The sequence below is a fragment of the Pseudophryne corroboree genome, chromosome 11 (assembly GCF_028390025.1).
Source record: "Pseudophryne corroboree isolate aPseCor3 chromosome 11, aPseCor3.hap2, whole genome shotgun sequence".
Lineage (NCBI taxonomy): Eukaryota > Metazoa > Chordata > Amphibia > Anura > Myobatrachidae > Pseudophryne > Pseudophryne corroboree.
Genome location: NC_086454.1, coordinates 112,383,584 through 112,397,921, shown reverse-complemented (window position 1 = coordinate 112,397,921; position 14,338 = coordinate 112,383,584). Strand labels below are relative to the sequence as shown.

General features: G+C 46.6%; 1 protein-coding gene across 1 annotated transcript in view; it reads right to left on the bottom strand.

Moving 5' to 3' along the window:
• Nucleotides 1–14,338, bottom strand: part of LOC134969044 (mucin-2-like) — a 695,488-nt gene that overhangs the window by 127,017 nt on the left and 554,133 nt on the right. The window contains exon 36 of the mRNA XM_063944753.1: nucleotides 11,028–11,156. Coding sequence (XP_063800823.1) covers nucleotides 11,028–11,156 — 129 coding nt within the window. The remainder of the gene's footprint in view (nucleotides 1–11,027; nucleotides 11,157–14,338) is intronic.

The following is a 14,338-nucleotide window of genomic DNA, read 5'->3' as shown; positions in this document are numbered from 1 at the left end:
CATCTTGCACCTCTTTTTTCTTTAATTTTTCTTTGCGTCATGTGCTGTTTGTGGAATGTTTTTTGGAAGGGCCATCCTGCGTGACACTGCAGTGCCACTCCTAGATGGGCACGGTGTTTGTGTCGGCCACTAGGGTCGCTTATCTTACTCACACAGCTACCTCATTGCGCCTCTTTTTTTCTTTGCGTCATGTGCTGTTTGGGGAGGGTTTTTTGGAAGGGCCATCCTGCGTGACACTGCAGTGCCACTCCTAGATGGGCCCGGTGTTTGTGTCGGCCACTAGGGTCGCTTATCTTACTCACACAGCTACCTCATTGCGCCTCTTTTTTTCTTTGCGTCATGTGCTGTTTGGGGAGGGTTTTTTGGAAGGGCCATCCTGCGTGACACTGCAGTGCCACTCCTAGATGGGCCAGGTGTTTGTGTCGGCCACTAGGGTCGCTTATCTTACTCACACAGCTACCTCATTGCGCCTCTTTTTTTCTTTGCGTCATGTGCTGTTTGGGGAGGGTTTTTTGGAAGGGCCATCCTGCGTGACACTGCAGTGCCACTCCTAGATGGGCACGGTGTTTGTGTCGGCCACTAGGGTCGCTTATCTTACTCACACAGCTACCTCATTGCGCCTCTTTTTTTCTTTGCGTCATGTGCTGTTTGGGGAGGGTTTTTTGGAAGGACCATCCTGCGTGACACTGCAGTGCCACTCCAAGATGGGCACGGTGTTTGTGTCGGCCACTATGGTCGCTTATCTTACTCACACAGCTACCTCATTGCGCCTCTTTTTTTCTTTGCGTCATGTGCTGTTTGGGGAGGGTTTTTTGGAAGGGCCATCCTGCGTGACACTACAGTGCCACTCCTAGATGGGCACGGTGTTTGTGTCGGCCACTAGGGTCGCTTAGCTTAGTCATCCAGCGACCTAGGTGCAAATTTTAGGACTAAAAATAATATTGTGAGGTGTGAGGTATTCAGAATAGACTGAAAATGAGTGGAAATTATGGTGTTTGAGGTTAATAATACTTTGGGATCAAAATGACCCCCAAATTCTATGATTTAAGCTGTTTTTTAGTGTTTTTTAAAAAAAACACCCGAATCCAAAACACACCCGAATCCGACAAAAAAAATTCGGTGAGGTTTTGCCAAAACGCGGTCGAACCCAAAACACGGCCGCGGAACCGAACCCAAAACCAAAACACAAAACCCGAAAAATTTCAAGTGCACATCTTTACTGTGCATGTCCTGTTTAAACAACATAAGGGTGTGTGGGAGGGCCCAAGGACAATTCCATCTTGCACCTTTTTTTTCCCTTTGCATTATGTGCTCTATGGGACCTAGTTTTTTAAACTGCCATCCTGTCTGCCACTGCAGTGCCACTCCTAGATGGGCCACATGTTTGTGCCGCCCACTTGTGTCACTTAACTTAGTCATCCAGCTACCTCGTTGCAACCTTTTGGCCTAAAAACAATATTGTGAGGTGTTCAGAATAGACTGGAAATGAGTGGCAATGAATGTTATTGAGGTTAATAATACTGTAGGAATGAAAGAAAAAACAAATTCTGTGATTTTAGCTGTTTTTATGTTTTTTCCCCAAAAATTCAGATCCAAAACCAAAGCCAAACCCCGAAAGGGTGGTTTTGGCAAAAACCAATCCAGATCAAAAACACGAACGGAGATCCAGATCCAAAACCAAAACACAAAACCCGAAAAGTGTCCGGCGCACATCTCTAGTCTGAATTGGTGGAGCAATGTAACACTATAACAATCTAACATAGGCCAGGTGCAGAATGTGCGTTTTTGTGGAATTGTTAACAGATGTAGTGCCACAGAGACATAAATACAGCTGTAAATTTACCACTGAAGTGTATAAGTACTTTCTTTACTAATTGAGCATACATGTTATACTAGATGTTATGTATTGCCTGTTTTCCCCTTCTCTTTTCTCCTGTATCTCTTAAGAACCCCACTCACATCACACTTTTACAAATCCTCTTTCTACCCCTCGTATTCCATCCCTCTCTTCCCCTTCATCTGTCTCTTTCTCTTATCAGCACTTGATTTTATTATATAGATTATCCTTAGAATTGCCATTTTTCTTTTAATCTTTACTATTGTACTGTTTGAGATATTTTTGCAAAACTAGGCTGATTTTGCCATGTAAATGATTGCCAAAAACTCTCACTGTCTGATTCTCATATCCTATTACATTCCCCAAAATGTGTTGACATGGAAGACACACCATCGCACCGCAACTATGTAGATAGGAGTTACACCAAAAGAATATGTAATCCTCTCCAATGTGCATATATAAATATTGGATGTATGCCATGCATAAAGAAATCGATAAAAATGTATTGTCACCCATCCTTTATGACATTGGAGATATCTTCACCGATTATTTCACTGAACTAATGTTTTAGCTTTATCGGCTGAATCAGGTTAATCTAAGAACAGAAGCTAAAGGCTGCACAGCATGACCTCTGACTTCACGTCCCGCTGCGCAAGGGGAGCCGGGAGGAGGGAGCCGGGCAGTGTCTGAGCCTCCTGAGGACGCTCAACGATGCCTGCATTAAAAAAACAAAGAGCCGTCTGATCTCAAAATCCCGTGATTGAATCCGGGATGATTTTTGGCCTAAATCCTGGGATCCCGCTGATCCCGGTCCTGGGATTGGCCACCCTAGTAGCAATGTTTGTTCATTCAATCTTTTGTGTATTCTCCATATGTTTAGTAATAAAGTACATTTAAAAGACAAATTTGTTTAATTCTCTGGTTGTAATGTGAAGTGTGAAAACCTTTAAAATAACTTTGGACATTCTCCTTCAATGCTGTTAGAACACTGGCCCTCATTCCGAGTTGTTCGCTCGCTAGCTGCTTTTAGCAGCATTGCACACGCTAAGCCGCCGCCTACTGGGAGTGAATCTTAGCTTTGCAGAATTGCGAACGAAAGATTAGCAGAATTGCGAATAGAAATTACTTAGCAGTTTCTGAGTAGCTCGAGACTTACTCTGCCACTGCGATCAGTTCAGTCAGTTTCGTTCCTGGTTTGACGTCACAAACACACCCAGCGTTCGCCCAGACACTCCCCCGTTTCTTCAGACACTCCCGCGTTTTTTCCAGAAATGCCTGCGTTTTTTCGCACACACCCATAAAACGGTCAGTTTCCGCCCAGAAACACCCACTTCCTGTCAATCACACTACGATCACCAGAACGATGAAAAAACCTCGTAAAGCCGTGAGTAAAATAACAAACTTTTGTGCAAATTTACTTGGCGCATGCGCAGTTTGCAACTTATCGCACCGATGCGAAGAAAAAGAACGAGCGAACAACTCGGAATGAGGGCCACTGTACGCTGACACTCAGGGCCTGATTCAGAGGTATACACAAATGCATTTGCAGATGCAATTTTGCTCGCTGTGTAATTGGGAAAATATGCTAATTACTCAGACGTCATCATGTACATAGAGACGCCCACTGCAGACACTTCATATCCACCACTTACGAGCAAAAGCAGAAACATCAGATGGACATTGGTTGGCAATCATACTTCTGAGTAAGTCTATGCTGTCTCAGATAGAGCGGCTACTGAGGGCTCTCCAGCTGCAAGCGAATATACTGTACAGTGCTGACTTTGGCATGCCCTGAAAACAGCCCCATCACACCTGGAGTTTTATAGCCACCCCCTATTGCCTCCTTGAAATGCTGACTACCTGTCACTCACTTTGCAAATAAATCCTGTGCGTGTGCACAGTGAGACTTTGGAGCATGCACCATGGCAAATAATTGGGGCCATGATGTACTTACATGCTGGTGTATTACTGAAGTACACTGAGCTACGTATCAGTGCCGTAACTAGACATTTTAGCGCTGTGTGCAAGAAATAGAATCGGCACCCCCCCCCCATATTTAAAATAGGGCCAGTGCACAGCATAAGCGCGTTACAAAAAATATAGGGATGTGGCTTCATGGGGAAGGGGCGTGGCCATGAAATAATACCAATTCATATTACGCTGTACAGTAATCTCCATCATTCAAATTAAACCGCACAGTAGCGTCACTTACCCACATTACACCAGGAAGAGCCCCTTTTAAACATTACGCCAGGTAGAGACCCTGTCACACATTACACCAGGTAGAGTGCCCTTTTAAACATTACAGCAGGAAGAGTCCCCTTTTAAACATTACGGCAGGTAGAGCTCCCATTTACACATTACGCCAGGCAGATCCCCCTTCTACACATTACACCAGGTAAAGCCTCCATCCGGATGGATGGACATTACTACTTTGGTGGCTGGAGTGCGACCATGTGGGTGTTGCCAGCAGTCTTGCTCACACAGTGCATATGCGCTGTGTGCCAGGCACCACTTGCCCACCACTAGTTACGGCTCTGGGACTGAGGGAGTGGTGGAGACACTAATGGTAAAAATAAGAATTTACTTACCGATAATTCTATTTCTCGTAGTCCGTAGTGGATGCTGGGGACTCCGTCAGGACCATGGGGTTTAGCGGCTCCGCAGGAGACAGGGCACAATAATAAAAGCTTTAGGATCAGGTGGTGTGCACTGGCTCCTCCCCCTATGACCCTCCTCCAAGCCTCAGTTAGGATACTGTGCCCGGACGAGCGTGCATAATAAGGAAGGATATTGAATCCCGGGTAAGACTCATACCAGCCACACCAATCACACCGTACAACCTGTGATCTGAACCCAGTTAACAGTATGATAACAACGAAGGAGCCTCTGAAAAGATGGCTCACAACAAGAATAACCCGATTTTTGTAACAATAACTATGTACAAGTATTGCAGACAATCCGCACTTGGGATGGGCGCCCAGCATCCACTACGGACTACGAGAAATAGAATTATCGGTAAGTAAATTCTTATTTTCTCTAACGTCCTAAGTGGATGCTGGGGACTCCGTCAGGACCATGGGGATTATACCAAAGCTCCCAAACGGGCGGGAGAGTGCGGATGACTCTGCAGCACCGAATGAGAGAACTCCAGGTCCTCCTCAGTCAGGGTGTGCCCCTGACCAAGTAGCAGCTCGGCAAAGTTGTAAAGCCGAGACCCCTCGGGCAGCCGCCCAAGATGAGCCCACTTCCTTGTGGAATGGGCTTTTACTGATTTTGGCTGTGGCAAGCCTGCCACAGAATGTGCAAGCTGAATTGTACTACAAATCCAGCGAGCAATCGTCTGCTTAGAAGCAGGAACACCCATCTTGTTGGGTGCATACAGGCTAAACAGCGAGTCAGATTTTCTGACTCCAGTCGTCCTGGAAACATATATTTTCAGGGCCCTGACAACGTCAAGTAACTTGGAGTCCTCCAAGTCCCTAGTAGCCGCAGGTACCACAATAGGTTGGTTCATGTGAAAAACAGAAAACACCTTAAGGAGAAATTGAGGACGAGTCCTCAATTCTGCCCTGTCAGAATGAAAAATTAAGTAAGGGCTTTTATATGATAAAGCCGCCCATTCTGACACACGCCTGGCTGAAGCCAGGGCTAATAGAATCTTCACCTTCCCTGTGAAATATTTTAATTCCACAGTGGTGAGTGGATCAAACCAATGTGACTTTAGGAAACTCAAAACAACATTGAGATCCCAAGGTGCCACTGGGGGCACAAAAGGAGGCTGTATATGCAGTACCCCTTTTACAAACGTCTGAACTTCAGGCACTGAAGCCAGTTCTTTCTGGAAGAAATTCGACAGGGTCGAAATTTGAACCTTAATGGACCCTAATTTTAGGCCCATAGACAGTCCTGTTTTCAGGAAATGTAGGAAACGACCCAGTTGGAATTCCTCTGTAGGGACCTTCTTGGCCTCACACCACGCAACATATTTTCGCCAAATGCGGTGAAAATGTTTTGCGGTTACATCCTTCCTGGCTTCGACCAGGGTAGGGATGACTTCATCTGGAATGCCCTTTCAGGATCCGGCGTTCAACTGCCATGCCGTCAAACGCAGCCGCGGTAAGTCTTGGAACAGACAAGGCCCCTGCTGGAGCAGGTCCTCTCTTAAAGGTAGAGGCCACGGTTCTTCCGTGAGCATCTCTTGAAGTTCCGGGTACCAAGTCCTTCTTGACCCATCCGGAACCACGAGTATCGTTCTTACTCATCTCCTTCTTATGATTCTCAGTACTTTTGGTATGAGATGCATAGGAGGGAACACATACCCTGACTGGTACACCCACAGTGTTACCAGAGCGTCCACCGCTATTGCCTGAGGGTCCCTTGACCTGGCGCAATATCTGTCTAGTTTTTTGTTCAGGTGGGACGCCATCATGTCCACCTTTGGTTTTTCCCAACGGTTTACAATCATGTGGAAGACTTCCCGCTGAAGTCCCCACTCTCCCGGGTGGAGGTTATGCCTGCTGAGGAAGTCTGCTTCCCAGTTTTCCACTCCCGGAATTAACACTGCTGAGAGTGTTATCACATGATTTTTCGCCCAGCGAAGAATCCTTGCAGTGTCTGCCATTTCCCTCCTGCTTCATGTGCCGCCCTGTCTGTTTACGTGGGCGACTGCCGTGATGTTGTCCCACTGGATCAATACCGGCTGACCTTGAAGCAGAGGTCTTGCTAAGCTTAGAGCCTTGTAAATTGCCCTTAGCTCCAGTATATTTATGTGGAGAGAAGTCTCCAGACTTGATCACACTCCCTGGAAATTTTTTCCTTGTGTGACTGCTCCCCAGCCACTCAGGCTGGCATCCGTGGTCACCAGGACCCAGTCCTGAATGTCGAATCTGCGGCCCTTCCATAGATGAGCACTCTGCAGCCACCGCAGAAGAAAACACCCTTGTCCTTGGAGACAGGGTTATCCGCTGATGCATCTGAAGATGCGATCCGGACCATTTTCCCAGCAGATTCCACTGAAAGGTTCTTGCGTGAAATCTACCGAATGGGATCGCTTTGTAAGAAACCACCATTTTTCACAGGACCCTTGTGCAATGATGCACTGATACTTTTCCTGGTTTTAGGAGGTTCCTGACTAGCTCGGATAACTCCCTGGCCTTCTTCTCCGGGAGAAAACATCCTTTTCTGGACTGTGTCCAGAATCATTCCTAGGAACATTAGACGTGTCGTCGGAAAAAGCTGCGATTTTGGAATATTTAGAATCCACTCGTGCTGTCGTAGAACTACTTGAGATAGTGCTACTCCGACCGCCAACTGTTCTCTGGACCTTGCCCTTATCAGGAAAGCGTCCATATTTCTTTTTAGGAAGAATCATTATTTCGGCCATTACCATGGTAAAGACCCGGGGTGCCGTGGACAATCCAAACGGCAGCGTCTGAACTGATAGTGACAGTTCTGTACCACGAACCTGAGATACCCTTGGTGAGAAGGGCAAAATTTGGACATGTAGGTAAGCGTCCCTGATATCCAGTGACACCATATCGTCCTGGTTCGCTATCACTGCTCTGAGTGACTCCATCTTGATTTGAACCCTTGTATGTAATTGTTCAAATCTTTTAGATCTCACCGAGCCGTTTGGCTTCAGTACCACAATATAGTGTGGAATAATACCCCTTCCCTTGTTGTAGGAGGGGTACTTTGATTATCACCTGCTGGGAATACAGCCTGTGAATTTTTTTCCAATACTGCCTCCCTGTCGGAGGGAGACGTTGGTAAAGCAGACTTCAGGAACTTGTGAGGGGAAGACGTCTCGAATTTCCAATGTACACCTGGGATACTACGTGTAGGATCCAGGAGTCCACTTGCGAGTGAGCCCACTGCGTGCTGAAACTCTTGAGATGACCCCCCACCGCACCTGAGTCCGCTTGTATGGCCCCAGCGTCATGCTGCGGACTTGGCAGAAGCTGTGGAGGACTTCTGTTCCTTGGAATGGGCTGCCTGCTGCAGTCTTCTTCCCTTTCCTCTAACCCTGGGCAGATATGACTGGCCTTTTGCCCGCCTGCCTTTATGGGTACAAAAGGACTGAGACTGAAAAGACTGTGTCCTTTTCTGCTGAGATGTGACTTGGGGTAACAAAAGTGGATTTTCCAGCTGTTGCCATGGCCACCAGGTCCGATGGACCGCCCCTTTATACGGCAATACTTCCATGTGCCGTCTGGAATCTGCATCACCTGACCACTGTCGTGTCTATAAACATCGTCTGGCAGATATGGACATCACATCTACTCTTGATGCCAGAATGCAAATATCCCTCTGCGCATCTCGCATATATAGAAATGCATCCTTAAAATGCTCTATAGTCAATAAAATATTGTTCCTGTCAAGGGTATCAATATTTTCAGTCAGGAAATCCGACCAAGCCCCCCCAGCGCTGCACATCCAGGCTGAGGCGATTGCTGGTCGTAGTATAACACCAGTATGTGTGTATATACTTTTTAGGATATTTTTCAGCTTCCTATCAGCTGGCTCCTTGAGGGCGGCCGTATCTGGAGACGGTAACGCCACTTGTTTTTATAAGCGTGTGAGCGCCTTATCCACCCTAAGGTGTGTTTCCCAACTCGCCCTCACTTCTGGCGGGAAAGGGTATACCTCCAATAATTTTCTATCGGAGGAAACCCACGTATCATCACACACTTTAATTTATCTGATTCAGGAAAAACTACAAGTAGATTATTCCCACCCTACATAATACCCTTATTTGTGGTACTTGTAGTATCAGAAATATGTAACACCTCCTTCATTGCCCTTAACATGTAACGTGTGGCCCTAAAGGAAAATACGTTTGTTTCTTCACCGTCGACACTGAAGTCAGTGTCCGTGTCTGTGTCTGTGTCGACCAACTGAGGTAAATGGGCGTTTTTACAAGCCCCTGACGGTGTCTGAGACGCCTGGACAGGTACTAATTTGTTTGCCGGCCGTCTCATGTCGTCAACCGACCTTGCATCGTGTTGACATTATCACGTAATTCCTAAATAAGCCATCCATTCCGGTGTCGACTCCCTAGAGAGTGACATCACCAATACAGGCAATTTGCTCCGCCTCCTCACCAACATCGTCCTCCTACATGTCGACACACACGTACCGACACACAGCACACACACAGGGAATGCTCTGATAGAGGACAGGACCCCACTAGCCCTTTGGGGAGACAGAGGGAGAGTTTGCCAGCACACACCAAAAACGCTATAATTATACAGGGACAACCCCTTATACAAGTGTTTTCCCTTATAGCATTTTCACATATGTAATCATATCGCCAAATAAGTGCCCCCCCTCTCTGTTTTAACCCTGTTTCTGTAGTGCAGTGCAGGGGAGAGCCTGGGAGCCTTCCTCACAGCAGAGCTGAGCAGGAAAATGGCGCCGTGTGCTGAGGAGAATAGGCCCCGCCCCCTAAAACGGCGGGCTCTTCTCCCGGAGTTTGTGAGATCTGGCAGGGGTTAAATACATCCATATAGCCTCAAGGGCTATATGTGATGTATTTTAGCCATAAAAAAGGTATAATACATTGCTGCCCAGGGCGCCCCCCCAGCGCCCTGCACCCTCAGTGACCGCTGGTATGAAGTGTGCTGACAACAATGGCGCACAGCTGCAGTGCTGTGCGCTACCTTATGAAGACTGAAAGTCTTCTGCCGCCTGTTTCTGGACCTCTGGACCTCTTCAACTTCGGCATCTGCAAGGGGGGTCGGCGGCACGGCTCCGGGACGAACCCCAGGGTGAGACCTGTGTTCCGACTCCCTCTGGAGCTAATGGTGTCCAGTAGCCTAAGAAGCAAATCCATCCTGCACGCAGGTGAGTTTACTTCTCTCCCCTAAGTCCCTCGTAGCAGTGAGCCTGTTGCCAGCAGGACTCACTGAAAATAAAAAACCTAACTTAAACTTTTATTCTAAGCAGCTCAGGAGAGCCACCTAGATTGCACCCTTCTCGGCCGGGCACAAAAATCTAACTGAGGCTTGGAGGAGGGTCATAGGGGGAGGAGCCAGTGCACACCACCTGATCCTAAAGCTTTTATTATTGTGCCCTGTCTCCTGCGGAGCCGCTAAACCCCATGGTCCTGACGGAGTCCCCAGCATCCACTTAGGACGTTAGAGAAATAGAGATTTAGACACAGAAAGAGGTGGGGCTAAGAGAGAGGTGAAGACAGAGAATAAAATAGGGACTGAAAGAGTGGAGGCTGAGGGACAGGTGAACACACTAAAGAAAAATAAGGACTGAAAAAATTGGCTGAGAGACACAATTGAAAAAAATAGGGACTGAGAGAAAAAGAGATTTGGAGGCACTGAGCAAAAATAGTGACTCAAAGAGGACTGAGAGAGAGAAGTGAATACACTGTGAAAAAATAGATGATTCAGAAAGAGAGAGAGGGGAGTAAAGGACACTGACAGAAAGAGGGATTAGAGAGAGAGAGAGAGACAGGCAGTTGAGGGAGTCAAGATATAGATACTGTGTAGGAGTTGTGGACACTCACCGGAATGAGGAGCTACTGCTCCTGGGGTCTGGATTCCATGGACTGGGGATAAGGGCAGTGACTGGGAAAAGGAGGTGGGACCTGGAGCAGGGAGCTGGGGGGTCCGGATACAAGGGCAGTGAGTTACGGGGAAGGAGGCTGGGCCTGGAGTGTGGAGTGGGCAGTAAGGTACTGGTGGAAAGAGGCGGTGCCTGCTGCGGGTAGCTGCTGGAGTTTGGATTGGGCAGTAAGGTACTGGCAGAAGGAGGCAGGGCTTGGTGCGGGGTGCTGCTGGGGTCCGGATCAGGCAGTAAGGTACTGGCGGAAGAAGGCAGGGCCTGGTACAGGGAGCTGCTGGGGGAATGGATCCCATGATGCGAATATGAGGGCAGTTTTTAGGGGAGGGAGTTTCAAGTCTGCTCTCTGCTGCTGCGGAGAAAGGAACTAAGCAGGGCTGCTGTGGAGCTAGGGTCTCGGGGCTGATTAGGACTGATAGGAAGGAAAGGAGCTGGTAGAGCGTGACCGTGCGGGTACTGCCAGCAGTCCTGCACCCACAGTGCTTATGCTCTGTGTGCCAGGCACCACTGGCCCACCACTAGTTACGGCTCTGCTACGTATATTACAAAGTTTTTGATTGAAGTTTAAATTTTATTTAAACATTTGTTATAACTAAAGATTTCTACTCACCTCGAAACATGTTACTTCGCAGAAAACTGGATTACACTCAGGTACATTCTGCATAGTTGTGTTGTCATATGTAGATGTGCATGTACATTCCTCGCAGCTGCCAGGAGGTGAAGGTAATATGGAGCCAGGCTACAGAGGTAAGGTAGAAAATAATGACAATGTAAAAAATATGCTGTAATCTCTGCTACACATGCTGTGGGATATTATAATAAAAAATATGGGGCCAAATGTAATGGAGTGTGATTTTGCAGAAATGTGTAAGTTTAGTGCTAAACTCACACATTTTGGAAAGTCAACCAATGTAATTGGAACAGCTCAAAGAGCCCGGGGCTGGTTATGCTTTTGGGGGGGGAGGGGGCCTGCATGTCTTTTTATTTTTTTTATTATTAACACTTTCTTTACTTTTACACACAGAAGCATGCACAGATCTCACTGATATGTGCATGCTTCTGTCTAAATTTGCACCTTGTAATGGAACTTGCATTACAAGGTGCAAATTTAACCACAAGGCTTCAGGTCTGTTTTTTCGCCAGACCTCGCATGCAGGTTGAGCTTTTTACTAAAAACTCGCACTGCATTACATTTGCAAGTTGTGCTGCCAACTCGCACCTTCTCAAAGTGCGAGAAGGTGCAAGTTGGAATGTGTGCAAAAAATTGCACCACATTACATCCGGCACATAATCTTTAAATATCTACATCTGAGAGCTAGGCATACCCATAATAATTATGGTTTTCTGACAAATTTTAATCCTGGGACCCTGGATCTTTATTTGTGGCTTACAGAGGGCTGGAAGTGATAAAATCGGTTTTGGGCGAGTTCTTGTGATGACAACTGAGATATATTTGCATATAATTAACTGCAGTAAGAAAACTCCATTATCAGTCTTTAAACAGCACTCCTAGATATACAAAGCTAGAAGAAATTATTTCATATTTGTGATATTTATATTTCTGCATGTGTTGCTTGCTTTATTTTCAATGGCAATAGATCTATCAGATGCATTACCTCCAGCCTCCCTGAGGTAGTACATCCCCTGTGGCACTACTCCCAACCACTGTGTCCATATGTAACCATTGTAGCATTAACCCCCCCCCCCCCCCCCTTCCCTCCCAACCCTACCCCCACAGTGGGAAATAAATATCTCAGTGCCTTTACTGCTCATCAATCCCCCTGTTATAGCTGATCTCCGCGCTCTCAGAAATCAGCTGAGGATTTCTCAGAGGGGAACCTTGGATTTGGCATATTCGCTCCATAATGCAGATCACATAGCATTCTGGGGCGCAAAATGGGCATGTGATATAGGTGGTTACAGACCGCTACATCATGACAGGTGGGGGGACCACCTGGGCATTATACTAGGGTCCCTCAAACTACCAGGCCCTTTGCCATGTGTGATGCTGTTCCTCTATGGCAGGGATGGGGAACCTTTTATCTGCCAAGGGCCATTTGGAGTTTATCAACATCATTCACGGGCTATTTTTGAAGCCCCCCTCCCCGACACACACACACACAAAAAGCGTGTGCTCTTTCACATAATGCCCACATTAGTGCTCCTTACACATAATGGCCACAGTATTAGCTGCTCACACATACTGCCCCCAGTTATGACAGGCAAACATAATGCCCCAGTATAGTGCCAATTACACATAATACCCCAGTATAGTGCCAGTTACACATAATGCTCCAGTATAATGCAAGCAGGGCACTCACCACCACTGCAGGACAGGTCCCATCCAGACTCCTGCACACCACTGGTCCAGGTCCTGGGTCCGCTCTATACCGCAGCACAGTCATTACTCCTGCCTACAGCCAGCAGAGCAGACCCCCATTGAGATCTCTCTTCAAAGCTGCCTCACATCAGCGCCCAGAGCTCTCTCCTGCGCACTGCATCATGGGAGATGTAGTTTTCTTACAATGTACACTGTATACAGTGCACAGTGTGAGAAAAAAAGATGGTACCAATACATACACCTAGCGCATCAAATGGAAAGACGAAGAGCCACTATTGCCAGTAGTCCTCATATATGAATTTTTTCCAGAAAAAAAACAAAGAAAAGTGCATATAGTGAAGCACAATTTACATTATGTACATGGAAGTTTTTCAACTAAAAAGAACATTTATTGTACACATATAAAAACATCGATCCACACACAATCGCAGGTGTGATAGCAGCAGTCAAAATAACACAAAGTGCAATGTGTCTAGCAGCAATTGAGATATCCACACAGGGAGTCCAAATAGACAATTACCAGATTTAGGTGAAAAGTAGGCATGTAAGCATGAAGTCCACAGCAACTACAGCGGCTCCTTCACCTTCCACCTGATAAAGATTCCAGGATCTCCCTCCAGTGATTAAATTGATATAACCAACGCGTTTCTCCCCTGTACATCGGGAGAAGGGGAGAAACGCGTTGGTTATATCTATTTAACCACGGGAGGGAGATCCTGGAATCTTTATCAGACGGAAGGTGAAGGAGCCGCTGTAGTTGCTGTGGACTTCATGCTTACATGCCTACTTTTCACCTAAATCTGGTAATTGTCCATTTGGACTCCCTGTGTGGATATCTCAATTGCTGCTAGACACATTGCACTTTGTGTTATTTTGACTGCTGCTATCACACCTGCGATTGTGTGCGGATCAATGTTTTTATATGTGTACAATAAATGTTCTTTTTAGTTGAAAAACTTCCATGTACATAATGTAAACTGTGCTTAACTATATGCACTTTTCTTTGTTTTTTCTGGAAAAAAATCATATATGAGGACTACTGGCAATAGTGGCTCTTCGACTTTCCATTTGATGCGCTAGGTGTATGTATTGGTACCATCTTTTTTTCTGCACGTTTATCCCACTTGCTGGGTTGGAGGTATTTTCTAGAGAGTTACCTCTGGGTCACCTTTATATATACATCACTAAGCTGCTCCAACCAATGCGCACTGAGTAGAGTATCTATATTCACTTTGTTTTCTAGCACAGTGTGAGAAAACTACATCTCCCATGATGCCGTGCGCGGCGGGCGACTCTACTCTCCACAGCTGCCTTGGCAAGGTCCCAGGCCAGACAAAATGTTTCTCCGGGCCGTATAAGGTTCCCCACCCCTGCCCTATGGGATGCATTGCCATGAAGCACACAATACACACCCTTCATTCTGTTTTCACTAAATACAATTTGTAGTAATAAAGCTGCGCAGATTCCCATTGGCCACACAATAGTAATACTGCAGCACTGAAAAACAACAGATTGCCTTCCAGACAGATCGCATAGTCAATATCGGCAGTAGCCTGCATTGCACTGTGTGTATGGGGCTT